Source organism: Dendropsophus ebraccatus, chromosome 1 (genome assembly GCF_027789765.1).
Source record: "Dendropsophus ebraccatus isolate aDenEbr1 chromosome 1, aDenEbr1.pat, whole genome shotgun sequence".
Lineage (NCBI taxonomy): Eukaryota > Metazoa > Chordata > Amphibia > Anura > Hylidae > Dendropsophus > Dendropsophus ebraccatus.
Window position 1 is genome coordinate 11527080 of NC_091454.1, and position 18828 is coordinate 11545907.

An 18828-nucleotide genomic window follows, 5' to 3' on the forward strand; every position below is an offset into this window, starting at 1 on the left:
TCCGCGCGATACGCTTCGGGCGTAAGTTACAGCCTTCCGGCCGGAAACATTGGTCTGGTTCATTTGTTACGGCGCCGTATACGATCCGGGCGTACATTCGTACGAAGTGCGAACTGTGCGGCCGGGATCGTATACTTTGCATTGTACGCTGACTACGTAAGTTTCCGGCCGCATATTCACGGAGCGCACTACGGCCGGAAGCTTACGTAGTGTGAACCTAGCCTTAAAGGGAGCCTGTCACCGGGGACGCGGGCACAGAGCACAGAACTTCCCTGCAGTGGTTTTCTTCCTGTATTATCTGGTCATGAACTCCCTTCTCTATGTCCCCCTTACCTAGTGAGGCCTCCTGAAGTTACATTAGAAAACATCCAGTATGGTATACAGTATACAGCATTTTGTGACTAGCTATATTCTAACTTTTTACCCACTTTGCAGTCGGTTATAAAACCAATCTATAGTGAGTTTTCTTCCATCTCTTAGACTATTAGTGAGAACAGGGCTGAAGCTTTTGCTTTGCTCTCATGGTGGTAATTAGACCATGTGGAGGAGATGCTGAAAGGGTATCCTGATCCTGTTCTAGAAAATGTGCCGTCATACTAGAACGCTGAGAGACATCTACCATACATCCATTAGGCAATTATAAGTTTTCCTTTTGGCCACTAGGCATACAACTGAGCTTAGACTTCCTGTTCTGTATGTGATGATAAGGAGGAGGCTGCTGGAAAGTGATCTGTACAGAATTACAGCAGTGCACAGGAGGAGACAATAGTAGCTCTGCCCCCCCCCCCTCCCTAAGACAAGATAAGACGGTCACAGAGGTTAGTTGGTCGCTTGTGACACATTAAAGGTGGATGTTGGAAGTCAGTGATGTTTGGATGTGCCTTTGTGAGAAGGTTCCAGTGGGATCTAATGTTTTTTTTTTTTTTTGTATAAGGGCGAAAAGGGATGATATGTGTTCACAAATGCCACTCTGGGTGGTTTGGGCTCAATTGTCCTAGTGTTGGGAGCAGTCAGTGTTCTGTACGTCTTAGTGATGTCAGGTGGGTAGCCTATGTTGGTGTCTGGTCGCGACTTGCGCTTCATCACTGTGCGACTTAGTCTGGTTGTGCGCTTCTGCTCTGGGTAACTATCCGCCCCCTCTCCCCTTACACTCCGTCCATCCGATATCCCTAACCCCCTCTTTCTTTATTTCAGCTTCATTTGTCTGGCGTCTTGGCTCCGCCGATCCACCGCGAGCTCCTTGCCCCATCCGGACCACCACCATCAGGGTAACTACATCTCACCACATGTCCCCTATCCACATACCACCTTTCATGACACCTCATCTTACCTCCGCACCCCTCTCATCAGAGCTAGACCTACACTGCCCAGCCGCTCATACCGCTGCATCCATCATATGCATCCATCCATCTGCACAGGTATTCCACTTACTCCATTCCTCTAGCTTTACTATATTTCATTACCTTACCTAGCCCTGTCCTATACCCTCTAGCATTCTTGCTGCATGCATCTTGTACTAACCTAGCCCTGCTACTGCATGTTATGATGATCTACCCCCTGATGCGATTTAAGACTGCTTATATGTGATATATATGTCTGTACTAATACCCATATACTTTTCCATTCATAGCCATAAAAAAGTCTTCCATTGCATTAATTCTTCAACAATTTCCATCCACCAACTGTTGTTTTAGATTCACAAGACATGTAGCTGTTATTTACGTTATGATTAGAGATGAGCGAATACGATTTGATCGAGTAGGTATTCGATCGAATATTGCTGTATTAGAAAGATTGAAATACAATCGAGTAGTGTGTGAAATATGTGGCAAACATTCGAAAGCCCTCCCATCGCAGTTGGCGCTTTTTTTAATCCAATCACCATGCAGGGAGGCCGTGAGGGACCCTGGAAGTACGCACGCAGCGCGAAAACGGCGTCTACCCACATTGGATGGCTGGACCACATGACCCCGAATCTTAAATACTTGGCTCCCGCCTCTTGACCGCAGATGCGCTTTCAACCTAGCCAGGGATAGATCTTGGAGCAGGGAGAGATAGGTTTTAGTAGCGTTTTGGTTAGGCAGGATTACTACAGAACCCTTTTCAAGGCTAAGAAACAGCGAAAAAGTCATCTCTGCATCCAAAGCTTCTCAGTGCTAAGACATAGATGATATAGCAGCAGGTGTATTCATTCCAGTACCCTGTCTGTACAAGTGACTTATAGTTCCCTGGTTTAGCCCACTAAGGGCACGTTAACGTGATACCTAGTGTGCCAGTTACCCAGTTAATCTCTGCTCTGCTGCGGCCTAGCGTTCGTACAGCGTAATGTGTGATACGTGTGAATAACAACGCTCTACGGAAGCACATTGGAATCATGTATGTAACGAAATGCAAGAAATACGAAGGAAATGTGTGAACATTGTCGGAAATGTTCGTAAATATTTTTTATTCGCAACTGCAGAGAGTGGCATTATACTGCGATTTTGGGGTGTTGGGTGCACCCAGGCATGCTCCCCCTAATGTCTCAGTGTCATTCCGGAGGTGTTCGCATCGTCTAGGGAGGTTTCATGGGGGACTTGGTGACCTCCAAGTAGTCGAATTTTGATTTCCAAGTGCCGAGAATTTTTCTCCTATAGACTATAATGGGATTGAATATTCAATCGAATAGTCGAATCTCGGTGCCTACTTGATTCGAATTCTCGAAAGTCGAATATTTCACTACTCGCTCATCTCTAGTTATGGTGTATTTATATATGATATATTCCCTGAGATATGTTCTCATCCAACCCTCTTCCCCGTACCCCATCGCTGCTCCTTGTGTATTTTCACTGTATGTGAACCATAGCTCCATAATGATTTTTTCATGTTCATAGACTCCTAGAGAAAGGTGTCACCACCGAAACGTCTGAACCTTTGTCTGTGATTACACTTGTTATCTAATAAAAACGTGCACAAGAGCACTTGCATCCGAACCTAAGAGCAATTTCTCTTGGATTACTGACTGTCCAGTTGATCACCTTATGACATTAGCAGAGAGCACTACGTCAGACTGGAAAGAATACACAACTTCCTGCAGGACATACAGCAGCTGATAAGTACTGGAAGACTAGAGATTAGAAGTAAATTAGAAATCTTAATTTGAAAGAATTTTTTTTTAACTACCCCTTTAAAACATATACCTTCTACATAAAATAACAGCACATGTTTTCCCCTTACACTTCCCCCTGGATCTGGAGCCTTTAGTATATGTACAGTACATATAATAATAAAAGTTATAAAACACATTGCTGTATATTATCCTTTCTTTTCCTCTCTACTTAAAAAGAGCTAAACATGATATTCCCTGAGTTTGTCCCTCGCTCATTCTCATATCCTCCATCCGATAACTCTCAGTGAGGCCGTATTGTGCTATAGAGCCTTGTGCTACGTTACTAGTGTAGGATTTTACGTATTGGAGAACCTCACTCAGGTCAGTAATGTAGCTCATCTTATCTTTCTTTATAGGAGTAAGAGGGGAAGAGGTTGGTCATCTCCAAACCTGTGATATCACTATAATAGAGATGTATACTCCAGGGACACTTTAAGTAGTTCTCCATAGACTTTGTGTGGATTTAATATACTTACCGAGCCATGGGCCAACGCTGAGCACCACATCCGCCATTCCCTATAGGTTCTCACACTGTCTATAACTGTTTCATTGCCAGGACCACCGGTCTTGCTATGAGCGGCTTTGAGAGGATAGACACCGGGTCGATCATGCTCAGCTTTGGCCCCCAGCGCTCTCACAGGATTTTTTCCCTTCCTTTTTTCCCTTCTCCAGCCAATGGGAATCAAATGCACAGTGTCCCGAATGTTCAGCAAATTCGCTCATCAGTAACGAGTGTTATTAAATCCCTATTACACGACGCTCCACAGGACGGGGCCCTCTCTTTCACCCCTGAGATGACCTCTAGAGAGATTTTCTTCTGATAATATGAGCTATGATGACTTGTGTAAGCAGTAAGTCGTGTATACACCAATGTAGAAGTGCTGTATACCGAGATTGTCTCAGTTATCCTTTAGCAGGAACTTTTTGAAAAAATAACTTCACTGCTGAGCCGCACCTTAAGATCTAGCGGCCAAGGTACCTGTATACCAGGGGCTACGGCTACAGGCTCAACCAGTCTGACTCTGCACAAAATCTCCTGCAGGCAAAGATGAAATCCACACTAAGCCAGCAAGTTCCTGCAGATATGTGAGTCCGTACAAGAACGGAGACTCCTAATAATGCCCAGGCTGTACTAGATACAGTATTGTGTGGGAGATTATGGTCATGTGATCATGACATCATCGCAGGTCCTTAAAGAGGATGTACCACCAGGTACGTCCTCTTTAATCTGAACCCACGGATCGAACGGCGCCGTCACGGGGAAACCTTGGTTTCCTTGCACAGTGCTGTTCTATGCACCGGAATTCCCTCCCCTGTATGACGCGGCTCCCTTAGAATGAATGGAGCCGCGTCATACAGGGGAGGTAATTCCCTCCCACTGGGGGCGGCCCGGTCGGCCTCCAGTGCTTGAGCACCGGCCGATTCCGGTGCATAGAATGGCACCGTACACGGGAAGTGGGCTGCGGTCCGAAAAACGGACTGCGGCACCGCCTTCCCCGTGACGGCGCCTTTCAATCCGTGGGTTCAGATTAAAGAGGACGTACCTGGTGGTACATCCTCTTTAAGGACCTGCGATGATGTCATGATCACATGACCATAATCTCCCACACAATACTGTATCTAGTACAGCCTGGGCATTATTAGGAGTCTCTGTTCTTGTACTTACATATCTGCAGGAACTTGTTGGCTTAGTGTGGATTTCATCTTTGCCTGCAGGAGATTTTGTGCAGAGTCAGACTGCTTGAGCCGGTGCTGTAGCCTTAGCGCCTGGTGTGCAGGTACCTTGGCCGCTAGATCTTAGGGTGCGGCTCAGCAGTGACTTTATTTTTTCAAACAGTTCCTGCTAAAGGATAACTGAGACAATCTCGGTATACAGCACTTCCCTTAGAATGAATGGAGCCGCGTCATACAGGGGAGGTAATTCCCTCCCACTGGGGGTGGCCCGGTCGGCCTCCAGTGCTTGAGTACCGGCCGATTCCGGTGCATAGAATGGCACCGTACACGGGAAGTGGGCTGCGGTCCGAAAAATGGACCGCGGCACCGCCTTCCCCGTGACGGCGCAGTTCGATCCATGGGTTTAGATTAAAGAGGACGTACCTGGTGGTACATCCTCTTTAACCTCCCATCAATGTGGAGCCTACACGGATGAGGCAGGGCTGTCCCTATCAGGGGAGGCTCCCACGCCTCACCACCACCTCACAGTATGAGAAGCGTTGCTGTAGACTCTGCCCCCATCCTTGCTGGCTGAGACTTGTGGTGAGTGTTACCTCCTGCTTCACTAATCCTCCTGCAATTTATCATTCAGCCTGTTGGGTTCTGTTCACACTATCATTTGGCTTCTGTCATACCCATCATATGACTGACACCAGCGGCAGCCAAAGACGAGATTTTAAAGTAGAAAAAAAGTTGTGGTGAGCTCGACCTAGGGTCAGAGGGAGTAAATTGGTTGTGTCGTGTTTTGAGTCCACTACCTGGTTCTGCACCCTACAAAACCTGTGTTGCAATAAGGGGTTAATGGAAAAAGTTGGTAGGCTCTCTAAAAACACTTGACATATGTGTAGATTAAAATTCTCATTTTATATAGTTTGTAACGATTGAAAGCAGTTCATAGATGTACATTAACATTAATTATAAAATCATATGAAATCATACAAAAAGACTTTTTCCATCAAAGACGAGATTTCCTTATAATGAGGTTCTTCAGGTTCCACCGCGGTGTCTGTCATTGTGATATAAAGAATATCCCAGAATGCTGCACTATCCTTCCCTTCTAATATGGTGGAGTCTCCAACAGAAGTGTGAGCACTGCCTGATCCAGAGCTCTCAGCAGATCCCATTCTTTAGTTTAGGCAACATCAGGAGAGACAAGAGGTTTCTTATAACATTGTATTTATTGCCTTTGTGTATATATATATATATATATATATATATAGGGAAGATTACCAGTATAGACTATTACATACATATGCAGAGTATTAGAATAGATAGCGTGTGCTCGCTCACCTGTGATCATTAGTAACATCTGTAATTACTTTGAATAATATTGTAACACATCATATTTACCTCCTCCCCTACCCCCATCCACCTTGCGATACTGATGTGTACCTGATACAGCGATGTAGCTAGGATACCTGTAAGACAATCCCTATATCTATAAGACAATATTATATGGGACTCTATGGGAGACGCTATTATGGAGCTATGTATGGAATGGAGGAAACAGTATAAGAGCACTATGTCTGCGGCGCCCCCTACTGGTAGACACTTCGGAGTGGACACTATGGCCCCGATTTACTATTACAACATTCTGACGTAATTTGTAACCAAAGAATAATAATAATTGTCACATGACTTGTACCATGTTTCCACCTTGTTGGATAAAGGACATGGTCTCTGTAAGAGTGGAGGGGTCTCAGCATAAGGGTATAAGGCCTATAGGCACTGAAATGTTACAGAATTGTGAGATTAGTGTGATAACTTTACAAATAATAATTAAATAATGTAAACTTAAATTGGACATAGAAAAGTTTAAAACACACGTGGCCATGACTAAGAGATTGTCCTCTCAAAACGCTTCGGCATGTTTTTTTTAAAGCTTTTGTAAGTCCATTTTAAGGATATGAAATAAAGACTCGGGTGATAAGTCTACAAATAATAATTGATGTAAACTTAGACCAGGAAAATCTCCGGATACGTCACATTTATCGCTGACACATTTGCTGTATTTGGAGACTGTCTAGTATAAGATTACACTGTGATGGAATTACCTGGTTGTAGTAAATCTGGGCCTATGTGTACAGGGGTTATGGATTTCTATCAGGTCATAGACAATATAGTATTAGGCTATGTTCACACTGCGTAAAAGTACGGCCGTTGTTGCACGCCTGTGAACATAGCCTTATCTGCTATGGGATCCTGGCCATCGTATACGTTCTGGCCGGGATCCCATGCGGACCCGCAAATAACCGACATGACAGTGAATTGCAGCCGTAGGAAACCCTGTCAGTTCACACAATGAAGCGAGCGGCTCCGGCCGCTTGCTTCATTGTGTGCTGTGGGAGGTTCTGATGCGGGCGCGCTGATGCTCCCCCCTCCTGCTTCTTCCTTACACTATCTGATAGCTGACCCCCTGCCGCGGGCTCGTGTAATCGGAGAGCGGCGGCCGGGCGGGGAGTCAGCCATCAGATAGTGTAACGTTTGCCTGGATCCCGGAAGAAGCATGAGGGGGGAGCGGTGGGGGATGATGGCTGCAGTGATGAGCGGCTCCCCTGCGCGGCATCAGCAGCATCAGCGGCGGCGGCGATCTCAGAGATATAACCCAGCTACTACTCTCCCATCACCTGCTCATGCTATGAGCAGGTGATGAGAGTAGTAGTTGAGTGTAGTCTAGATCGGCGGGCGTTCGGTAGCGGCGGCGGTTCGGCGGGCTTACTGTGATGTACTGATTGATTACATTTATGGAATACTTTGGGGAGCAAGGACACTTGCTCCCCAAAGTATTCCATAAATGTATTCAATCAAAAACACTGTATATTACATTTACATACACATCCATTGTAATTCCAATGGAGTGTCCCATCAGGGGCGCACTATATATAGAAGTCAATGGTACTGGACACTTCATAGGAATTACACCTTTCGTCGTGACGTCACTGCTTCTCAGATAATTCTAACACTTCCTGATACACTAAATTAAGGGAAATAGCAGTATATGTGCATTTCCCATAATTAATGTACATTCGAAAATTGTATAACTTTCCATCAGTAATAACATATAAAAAAATAATTTTGGCCGGATTTCTCCTTTAAGTATCGGCTGGGATGATCCGGGTCACGGAACGGACAGTCTCTTTACGTTGTGTGAACATAGCCTTACCCTGTGGATTATCCCAACCACCAACTTGTAGAAATGTGCCAATCAATGAGACCCGAACTAAGATCAACCCAACCATGTGATCTAGTCATATTGACGGATGTTATGTTGGGATAATCACCGGTAGCCCCGCCTTCTCATTAATCTCATTGGCTGAATCTTCCAACAAAAACCTCGGTTTCTTTCTAGTTTTTTTAGGTTATGATGGTTTCTCCCAGTTGCTGCCTCCCCCCAATATTGTTATAGAACCTCTCCATACATATAATGCAGCATGAAGGGGCTCGGTGAAGGTGGCGGTGAAGGTGTATAAGTGTCTGATGGGGTCACACAGCTTATAAAAGGACAGCTGCCCGGCCTCATAATCCACATATATCCTGAATCTATCACTGGAGATATTGTCAGGTAACCCGATGTCTTTCCTGTTATGTATCACTAAATACATATTGTTAGACCTCTCCATACACCATGACTTGTTATTATATCCAATATATGACTGACCTCCCCTCCTGTATATACTGAGATAACACATCCCCACCCTCCGCTGATCTACTGATCTCCACATCCCAGTAATGTCGCCCTGAGGAGAATCTCCTGCTGCTCATCACCTGATAACACTGGAATCTCTCTGCTTTTTCTTGACGATTCTGCCACTGTTCTGTCCTGGTTACAGTTTTCAGGTCGTCTGATATAAGGAGATAATTACCAGCAGTGTTTACATCCAGTAATATGTCTGCAGGACCCTCCCCATAGATCCTTATACCTGATATTATGTCACATAATGTGCAGAATGTGTCTGAGATCACAGTCACATCCAGATCATCTACACCATGGAGCTGTCTATCATGTCCCCCTGTGTCCTCATCACCTCCCCCCTCCTCAGGATCACACAAATCACCTGTGTCTGGTTCCTGTAAGACAGTCAGTGGATCCGCCATGTTACACAGCTCCTCAATGTGTCTCATCTTCCTGGACAGCTCGTCCTTCTTTATTTCCAGCTGCTGGATCAGAGCAGACAGTGACAGTGACTCTTCCTTTTCCTGCCTGGAGATCTCGCTCAGGACCCTCTTCTCCAGGTCGTCCAGCCGTCTCCTGATGTCTGTAAACAGGGCAGTGACTCTCTCGGCTTCTCCAGCTGCTTTTTCTTGAGCTTTTCTCCTGCGCTCCTCCACACTCCGGACTCTTTCCTCAGTCTCCTCTCTCTTTGTCATCAGTTTTTGGAGAACATTTCTCAGATTCTTCTTCTCAGAGGCCTCATCCAGCATCTCCACTCGGTGTCCCTGATGTTCTCCGGCCAATCTGCAGGACACACAGATACAAGCAGCGTCCTCAGTGCAGTAATATTCCAGCATCTTCTTATGGACAGAACATTTCCTCTTCTCCAGGGAAGTGCTGGGCTCAGATAAGACGTGTTCTGGTTCCTTGCTGTGAACCTTGAGGTGGCCATCACACATAGAAGCTTCGCACAGCAGACAGGATTTCACCGCAGGTACAGCAGAGTCCACACAGTAAGTGCAGCAGATCCCGCTTTCTGTCGGTGTTGGAGGAGTCAGCAGTATATTCTCCATTAGATTACGCAGAGCGATGTTCCTCATCAGTGCAGGCCGCTCCTGATACTCTTCTCTGCATTCAGGACAGGAATAAACTCCAGCCCCGTCCTGTGTATCCAGCACACGACCAATACAGAGCCGGCAGAAGTTGTGTCCACATCTCAGCATTACAGGATCTGTATAAGTGATCAGACAGATGGAACAGTCCAGCTCGCCTCTCAGAGCAGCAGACGCCATGGCTGATGGAGGAAGAGGGAAACAAAGGTACAATTCTTGGCAGATTAGAGATCAGAGTTCGGGTTTTATACTTTTGCACACAGGGCAGGGCTGAACAACACACGATTAGTCACAATTAACCAGTTCATAGACACTTATCATACTAATATTGATTATCTGCTGTGTGTTTAGGACCTACATTGCGGTAACACTCTAGTTGTTCACTGCAGCTACGTAAAAAAAATTCCTACAGTGCTTGGACACAGTTATCTCACAGGGAATTGATGTGGCAATACTGTGAACATTTCAGTATACATAAATATAAATTTATAGATACAACAATTAGCACAGATCCTTCTTCCTTCTGGGTGTGTGTCACCAATGGCAATTTGCCAAAATTACTCCATAGATCCAGAAAATTGTGAAACATTTTAGTGGTCTGTGAAAACAGGTCAAAGGGATAAAAACTATTTATGGAATAATAAATATTCCTAAACTATTCTAACCCCATCAGCCGCCCCAATATCATTAGGCCCATGTCCTTTGACCATGTTGCACGTTATGACCGCTCTAGCAACTAGCAGCAACACAGCAAAGGTCAATCTCACCCGATGTTTGACTATACTAATCCCACTATGTAGGCCAAAATTTCTGTATTGTAAGCACGCACTAAAGGGCTCCCTGGCACAATTAACTGCACTGTTATCCCCTTAATACAGGAAACCCTTTGTTTTTATGAAACTCTTTTCCATCAACAAGACTTCTCCAGCCTCCTCCTGTCTCTCTGGGGATCTGACAGACACCAGCTCCTCAGCCCAGACGATCCCACTGGTTTAGGACAGTTTTTCAGGCCTTTCTATCCCTGCCTGCATCACCAACCTTTCCCTAGTGTGAACAGAGGTCTGACTCCCCGGAGGTTTTTGACACCCCCCTTATGTCCTACTGATATTCTAAGCCACCACCCCCAGAACATAGATGAATCCCACTGTTGTCCCCACTTTTCGGCCTCCCTATCTCTGCCTGACTGCAGCACCAACCTCTCCCTTCACTAACCAGCAGCAGAATGGTGACAGGACACATGACCAGCATTATTATACTTCAGGGTCACATGTCCCACCTGACCATTCACAGCCATGCTTCTACAGGGCAGAGTTGGGGTTGCCAGGGCAACTTGTATGTTGCTGAGCTGTGAGTTTAGCAACCATTTAGCAAACTTTATTGCAGAACAACAAACAGATATTACTATCCGTGGATCCGTTTCTGTGCACAATATATAACCTGAAGAATAAAACTAGGCCCCATACAGACATGGCAATAATTAAAAAACTGATTCTGCTAAAAATGTAGAAGGGTAAAAAAAAAAAAAATAGAATAAATACAGGAAGAACCTTCATTAAAGTTTTTTTTTTTTATTTCAAGCCAGTAAGGGGTTAAATATTAAAATGCATAAAATTAAATGTATCAAATCACTACAGATGCAGAGAGGATGGAGGTTGTCTGGTCACATAAGCCTAGGCGTATTTGAATTCCCTGTAACATATATTTATGTGAGTAATATCTAGTTTCACCACTAGGTGTCAGCGTATTAGTGCATAGAACTGCATTAGTATCGGCACTAGCTATGTATGTCTAATGTAATCACAGTAAACAACCACAACATGTCAGTGCTGAGAGAAAAGGCGAAATTACAGTTATGATTCCATTTATGAAAAAAAGCAACAATTCAGATACAAAGGGGGAAGGTGATGAGGAATTACATAGAAAAATCTCCAACATAAAGTTGCAGGTCAGCACTACAAGTGCTGCTCAGTTATCCATATCCATGCAAGAGTTGCATAGAAGCTTTTTACCTAATTTTCCATTAAATCCTATTAGTACTGGCAGGTAGGGGTTCTATCACTGAGCCCATATCCAAACACTTATGGTTATTGTGGCCAGTTGTGACCGGCGTCCCCTCATATTTGTGACAATTAGTCAATTATTGGAGATTTTGGAAGGATTTGTATGGCAAGAAGATATTGACTTCCTCAGAACCAGCTCCAGCATCATATACTATCTAGTGACACCTTTCAGGACATATGGGATATATAGGGGAATTACTGTATTATGTACTAGACTCAAATGCATCTGAATATTATAACTGGTAGTATAAGTAACAGGGAGGGACGGCCATGGGCACGTGAGTGACCCCTAGACTATCTGATATATTTCTAGCAGATATTGAAGCAACACAGTTCGTCAGTATACAGTCATACATAGCATTATACCGATGTTATATAGATGATATAGGAACATTTGGAGCTATTTGTTTAATACCTTAACAATAATGCGGATAATATACAATTTATAAGTGTGTTTGGTTGGAGCTGTAGAATCTTTGGATGTACATTTACAGGCGGTCTATGGCTCCCTTTGTTAGTTATAATAGTTACCATCCCATACATGGTAGAATATCCATCCATTACAGTCAGTTTATCTGGTTACATGTTATTAATAGCGATACCAAATTTATATTCTATTTTATGTTGCTACTCAAAATGTTAAAATTTCCCTATTTTGATCTCTATAACTTTTTATTTCTCAGTCTATGGGGTTGTATGAGGGATCATTTGTGGCTCAGTGATCTATAGTTTGTTTTTTTTTTACCGTTACCCAATTTGCACATATGTGACTTTTTGATCACTTTTTATTACATTTTATTTCAGATATAATGTGACAAAAAAATCAGGCATTTTGTATATTTTTTGATGATGCGGGATCAGAAATGCCATAATGTAATAGTTTGCACAATTGACACACGTTGATAGGAAATATATAAACAATATATACAACTTTCCTTTTATCTGTCTACTTTTTGCTATTGAAAGAACTTATATATTCCTATGGGTAACAAATATAAACGGTTAAAATCCAATCCCACATGGCTTACAACCGAGGTTAAAAGGGCTATAAATGAGAAAAAAGGGGCATTCAAAAAATATAAATCTGAGGGGTCAGCTGTAGCATTTAAACATTACAAAGAAGTCAACAAAACCTGTAAAAATTTAATAAAAGCAGCAAAAATTCACAATGAAAGGCAGGTAGCTATAGAAAGCAAAAGAAACCCCCAAAAATTCTTCAAATATATTAATGCAAAAAAAACAAGGTCAGAGCATGTAGGACCCCTAAATAATGGCGACGGGGAATTAATAACTGGGGATCAGGAGAAAGCTGAGTTACTTAATGGGTTCTTCAGTTCTGTATATACAAAAGAGGATGGAGCTGTGGTGGGTGGGGCCAGTACTGAGGTGGGTGGGGCCAGTGCTGCTAACACATGTAATGTACTGAACTGGTTTACTATAGATATGGTCCAAGATAAATTAAACAAACTCAATGTAACCAAAGCTCCAGGGCCTGATGGATTGCACCCCAGAGTTCTTAGGGAACTCAGTTCTGTAATTTCACTACCCTTGTATGAAATATTCCGTGATTCTTTGCTTACTGGTATTGTGCCGAGGGACTGGCGTAAGGCAAATGTAATGCCGATCTTCAAAAAGGGCTCTCGAACTTCCCCAGGTAACTATAGACCTGTAAGCTTAACGTCCATTGTGGGGAAACTATTTGAGGGGCTTATAAGGGACTACATCCAGGAATATGTAGTGGCTAATAGTATTATAAGTGATAACCAGCATGGTTTTACTAAGGACAGAAGCTGTCAAACCAACCTAATATGTTTCTATGAAGAGGTAAGTAGAAGCCTGGATGGCGGCGCGGCTGTGGATATCGTGTACCTGGATTTTGCAAAAGCGTTTGACACAGTTCCTCATGGACGTCTGATGGGTAAGTTAAAGTCTATCGGTTTGGAAAATTTAATGTGTAACTGGATTGAAAACTGGCTTAATAATCGTACCCAGAGAGTGGTGGTCAATGATTCCTACTCCGAATGGTCCCCGGTAATAAGTGGTGTACCCCAAGGGTCAGTACTGGGCCCTCTTCTGTTTAACTTGTTTATTAATGATATTGAGAATGGAATTAACAGCAATGTTTCTATCTTTGCAGATGACACCAAGCTTTGTAGTACAGTACAGTCTATGGAGGATGTGCAGATGTTACAGGATGACTTAGACACACTGAGTGTTTGGGCGTCCACTTGGCAAATGAGGTTCAATGTGGATAAATGTAAAGTTATGCACCTGGGTACTAATAACCCGCATGCATCATATGTCCTGGGGGGAGTTACTCTGGGAGAGTCGCTGATGGAGAAGGATCTGGGTGTAACTTGTAGATAATAGACTACAGAACAGCACACAATGTCAGGCAGCTGCTTCTAAGGCCAGCAGGATATTGTCATGCATTAAAACAGGCATGGACTCTCGGGACAGGGATATATTATTACCGCTTTATAAAGCTTTGGTGCGGCCTCATCTGGAGTATGCCGTCCAGTTTTGGAACCCGATTCATAAAAAGGATGTTCTAGAGCTGGAGAGGGTACAAAGACGGGGAACTAAACTAATAAGGGGAATGGAGCATCTTAGTTATGAGGAGAGATTAATAGAATTACATTTGTTTAGTCTGGAGAAGAGACGTTTAAGGGGAGATATGATTAACTTATTTAAATATATAAATGGCCCCTACAAGAGATATGGGGAAAAGATGTTCCAGGTAAAACCCCCTCAAAGGACTAGGGGGCACTGCCTCCACCTGGAGAAAAAAAGGTTCAATCTCCGGAGGCGACAAGCCTTCTTTACCATGAGAACTGTGAATCTGTGGAACAGTCTACCACAGGATCTGGTCACAGCAAAAACAGTAGAGGGCTTCAAAACAGGGCTAGACAAGTTCTTAGACCAAAATAATATAAATGCATATGTATAGAACCTATCACCCCTCCCCCTTCCCTGTATCCATCCCCTCCTTGGTTGAACTTGATGGACATGTGTCTTTTTTCAACCGTATTAACTATGTAACTATGTAACTATGTAACTTATTTAAATTATTTTTTAATACAGCGTTCCGATCCACATAGCTGACTTGTACGAACAATCATTTAATTACTTATACAGAGTAATGCAGCACATATGTATGTCATTGATCCATTAGATCGGCATTCCATTGCCTCAGACAGATAGCAACCAATCACAGTCCATTCTAAGAAATTAAATCTCAGCTGTGATTGGCCGCTATTTGGGCCATTGTATCCATAGCTGAGTGGTGACTGTAGGGGGCGCTGAGCCTCAGGGACAGAGTAGGCAACCTAAACGGTCTCTTGCAAAACGTCAGTTTTCAACACTTGTATTGTACAAATTCTCCCTTACCAAGATTCATATTGAGGCTAGTTAACAGTTTTAAAAACACATACTTTATTATAAAATTACAACATACAAAAAACGATTTGCAATAATAGAAAAGACCAGCAGATGGCAGTATACAAGCACACAGATAAATATGTAGATTTTTTAATTATTATAACATCTAGGGTAGTGCAACATGTTCATCAAAACTCCCTATATACAGGCTAGTATAAGTAATCTCACCGTCGTCCACACTGTGACTAATAGTACCGGCTAACCAACCTCACAATAAATTAAACTCATATAATCCTGAGCACTCACCCATTACTGCTGCTGTGTATCTACCACCATATACCCCTCAACGACGTTTCGCGTTGGTTTGCTTCCTCAGGAGGGTGTCTAAGAACTGTGTTTCTGCCTGAGGAAGCAAACCAACGCGAAACGTCGTTGAGGGGTATATGGTGGTAGATACACAGCAGCAGTAATGGGTGAGTGCTCAGGATTATATGAGTTTAATTTATTGTGAGGTTGGTTAGCCGGTACTATTAGTCACAGTGTGGACGACGGTGAGATTACTTATACTAGCCTGTATATAGGGAGTTTTGATGAACATGTTGCACTACCCTAGATGTTATAATAATTAAAAAATCTACATATTTATCTGTGTGCTTGTATACTGCCATCTGCTGGTCTTTTCTATTATTGCAAATCGTTTTTTGTATGTTGTAATTTTATAATAAAGTATGTGTTTTTAAAACTGTTAACTAGCCTCAATATGGTTCTTGTCGTATAAAATAAGTTATAGAGGTGTTGATGTTAAAAGGTAGACTGGATATAACCTGTGTTGAGACAGGAATATTTTGGTAATTTCTTTATTATCCAGGTGGAATTAGTGGTATAATCCTTTACCAAGATGCCTGATTTAATATAGATCCATAGTGATCCAGTAGAAGTGTTCCCTACTTGTGGCGTTAAGTTAAGGACACACTACGGAATTTGGGCGGAAATTTTAAGTGGTCTCCGCTTGAAGTTCCACCTGTCCCATAGACTCAGAGAAGTGTCTTGTTTTACACAGATTTTTAAACATTTTTTCACCTGGTTGGATAAAGGACATGGTCTCAGTAAGAGTGGGATGGTGTCAGCATAAGGGGGTAAGGCCTATAGGCACCGAAACATTCCAGACTTGTGTGATCCGGGTGATAAGTCTACAAACATTAATAGACCATGAAAATCTCCAGATACGTCACATTTCTTAATCACACTGAAACGCTGACACATTTGCTGTATTTGGAGACTGTCTAGTATATTACACTGTGATGGAATTACATGGTTGTAGTAAATCTGGGCCTATGTGTACGGGGGTTATGGATTTCTATCAGGTCATAGACAATATTACCCTGTGGATTATCCATAAATCTCCTCTAACACCTGACTGCACCAACTTGTAGAGATGTGTCAATCAATGAGACCCGAGCTAAGACCCTCCCCCCATGTGATCTAGTCATAGGGACGGCTGTCATGTAGGGATCATCAAGTGTAACCCTGCCCTCTCATTCATCTCATTGGCTGAATCTTCCAATGACAATCTGGGTTTCCGCCTCCCCCCAATATCTTTATAGAACCTTTCCCTACACATAATGCAGCATGGAGGGGCTCGGTGAAGGTGGCGGTGAAGGTGTGTAAGTGTCTGATGGGGTCACACAGCTCATAAAAGGACAGCTGCCCGGCCTCATAATCCAGATATATCCTGACTCTATCACTGGAGATATTGTCAGGTAACCGGATAACTTTGCTGTCATGTATCAATGTATCCTGATTATTATACCTCATCATACCCCAGGACTTGTTATTATACCCAATGATTGACTGATGCCCCCTCCTGTCTATACTGGGATAACACATCCCCACCATCCATATGCCTGATCTACTGATCTCCACATCCCAGTAATGTCGCCCTGAGGAGAATCTCCTGCTGCTCATCACCTGAGAACACTGGAATCTCTCTGCTGTTTCTGGACGATTCTGTTCCTCTTCTGTCCAGGTTGCAGTTTTCAGGTTGTCTGATATAATGAGATTATTATCAGCTGTGTTTACATCCAGTAATATATATGCAGGACCCTCCCCATAGATCCTTATACCTGATATTATGTCACATAATGTGAGAAATGTGTCTGAGATCACAATCACATCCAGATCATCTACATCATATGGCTGTCTATCATGTCCCCCTGTGTCCTCATCACCTCTCCCCTCCTCAGGATCACACAAGTCACCTGTGTCTGGTTCCTGTAAGACAGTCAGTGGATCCGCCATGTTACACAGCTCCTCAATGTGTCTCATCTTCCTGGACAGCTCGTCCTTCTTTATTTCCAGCTGCTGGATCAGAGCAGACAGTGACAGTGACTCTTCCTTTTCCTGCCTGGAGATCTCTCTCAGGACCCTCTTCTCCAGGTCGTCCAGCCGTCTCCTGATGTCTGTAAACAGGGCAGTGACTCTCTCGGCTTCTCCAGCTGCTTTTTCCTGAGCTTTTCTCCAGTGCTCCACCACACTCTGGACTCTTTCCTCAGTCTCCTCTCTCTTTGTCATCAGTTTCTGGAGAACATTTCTCAGTTTCCTCTTTTTCTTCTCAGAGGCCTCATCCAGCATCTCCACCTGATGTCCCCGATGTTCTCCAGCCAAACTGCAGGACACACAGATACAAGCAGCGTCCTCAGTGCAGTAATATTCCAGGACCTTCTTATGGACAGAACATTTCCTCTTCTCCAGGGAAGTGCCGGGCTCAGATAAGACGTGTTCTGGTGACTTGCTGTGAGCTCTCAGGTGTTTATCACATAGAGAAGCCTCACAGTGCAGACAGGATCTCACAGCAGGTACAGCAGAGTCCACACAGTAAGTGCAGCAGATCCCGGTTTCTGTCGGTGTTGGAGGAGTCAGCAGTATATTCTCCATTAGATTACGCAGAGCGATGTTCCTCATCAGTGCAGGCCGCTCCTGATACTCTTCTCTGCATTCAGGACAGGAATAAACTCCAGCCCCGTCCTGTGTATCCAGCAAACGATCAATACAGACCCGGCAGAAGTTGTGTCCACATCTCAGCATTACAGGATCTGTATAAGTGATCAGACAGATGGAACAGTCCAGCTCGTCTCTCAGAGCAGCAGACTCCATGGCTGACGGAGGAGGAAGAGAGAAACGAAACTACAGATACCAGAGGGTGGGTTATACTTGTGTACACAGGGCAGGGCTGAGCAGCACAAGATCAGTCACTATTAACCTCTTTACGGACACTTGTCCTCATCATATTTTGTATCTGCTGTGTGTTTGGGACCTACACTGAAATAAAAGATCCTTACTACATAATAAATTTTCCCTACTATGAATCCGGGAGACTTGTGCTTCCCATCTGTTATTTTTCTTACATTTAAAACAATGAAAATATTTCCAGTAGAACCGAGGGACTAGAGATCGGATTCGATCGAATATTGCGATATTCGAAAGATTCGAAAACAATGGAGTAGTGAGGCGAATACGCGGGAAACATTTGAAAGCCCTCCCATCGCAGTTGGCGCTTTTTTTAATCCAATGACCATGCAGGGAGGCCGTGAGGGACCCTGAAAGTACGCACGCAGTGCGAAAACGGCATCTACCCTCATTGGATGGCTGAACCACATGACCTTGAATCTTAAATACTTGGCCTCCGCTTCTCGACCGCAGATAAGCTTTCAGCCTAGCCAGGGAAAGATCTTGGAGCAGGGAGAGATAGGTTTTAGTAGCGTT

At 43.7% G+C, this 18828-nt stretch overlaps 1 protein-coding gene and 1 pseudogene across 1 annotated transcript; both read right to left on the reverse strand.

The window, feature by feature from the left end:
• Positions 1 to 8220: 8220 nt before the first annotated feature.
• Positions 8221 to 9805, reverse strand: LOC138788789 (E3 ubiquitin/ISG15 ligase TRIM25-like; annotated as a pseudogene).
• Positions 9806 to 15907: 6102 nt separating this feature from the next.
• LOC138788784 (E3 ubiquitin/ISG15 ligase TRIM25-like) lies at positions 15908 to 18219 on the reverse strand. Its single transcript, XM_069967064.1, has one exon. It carries the CDS (start codon positions 18217 to 18219, stop codon positions 16606 to 16608), a length of 1614 nt encoding a protein of 537 aa, XP_069823165.1. The 3' UTR covers positions 15908 to 16605.
• Positions 18220 to 18828: the final 609 nt, after the last annotated feature.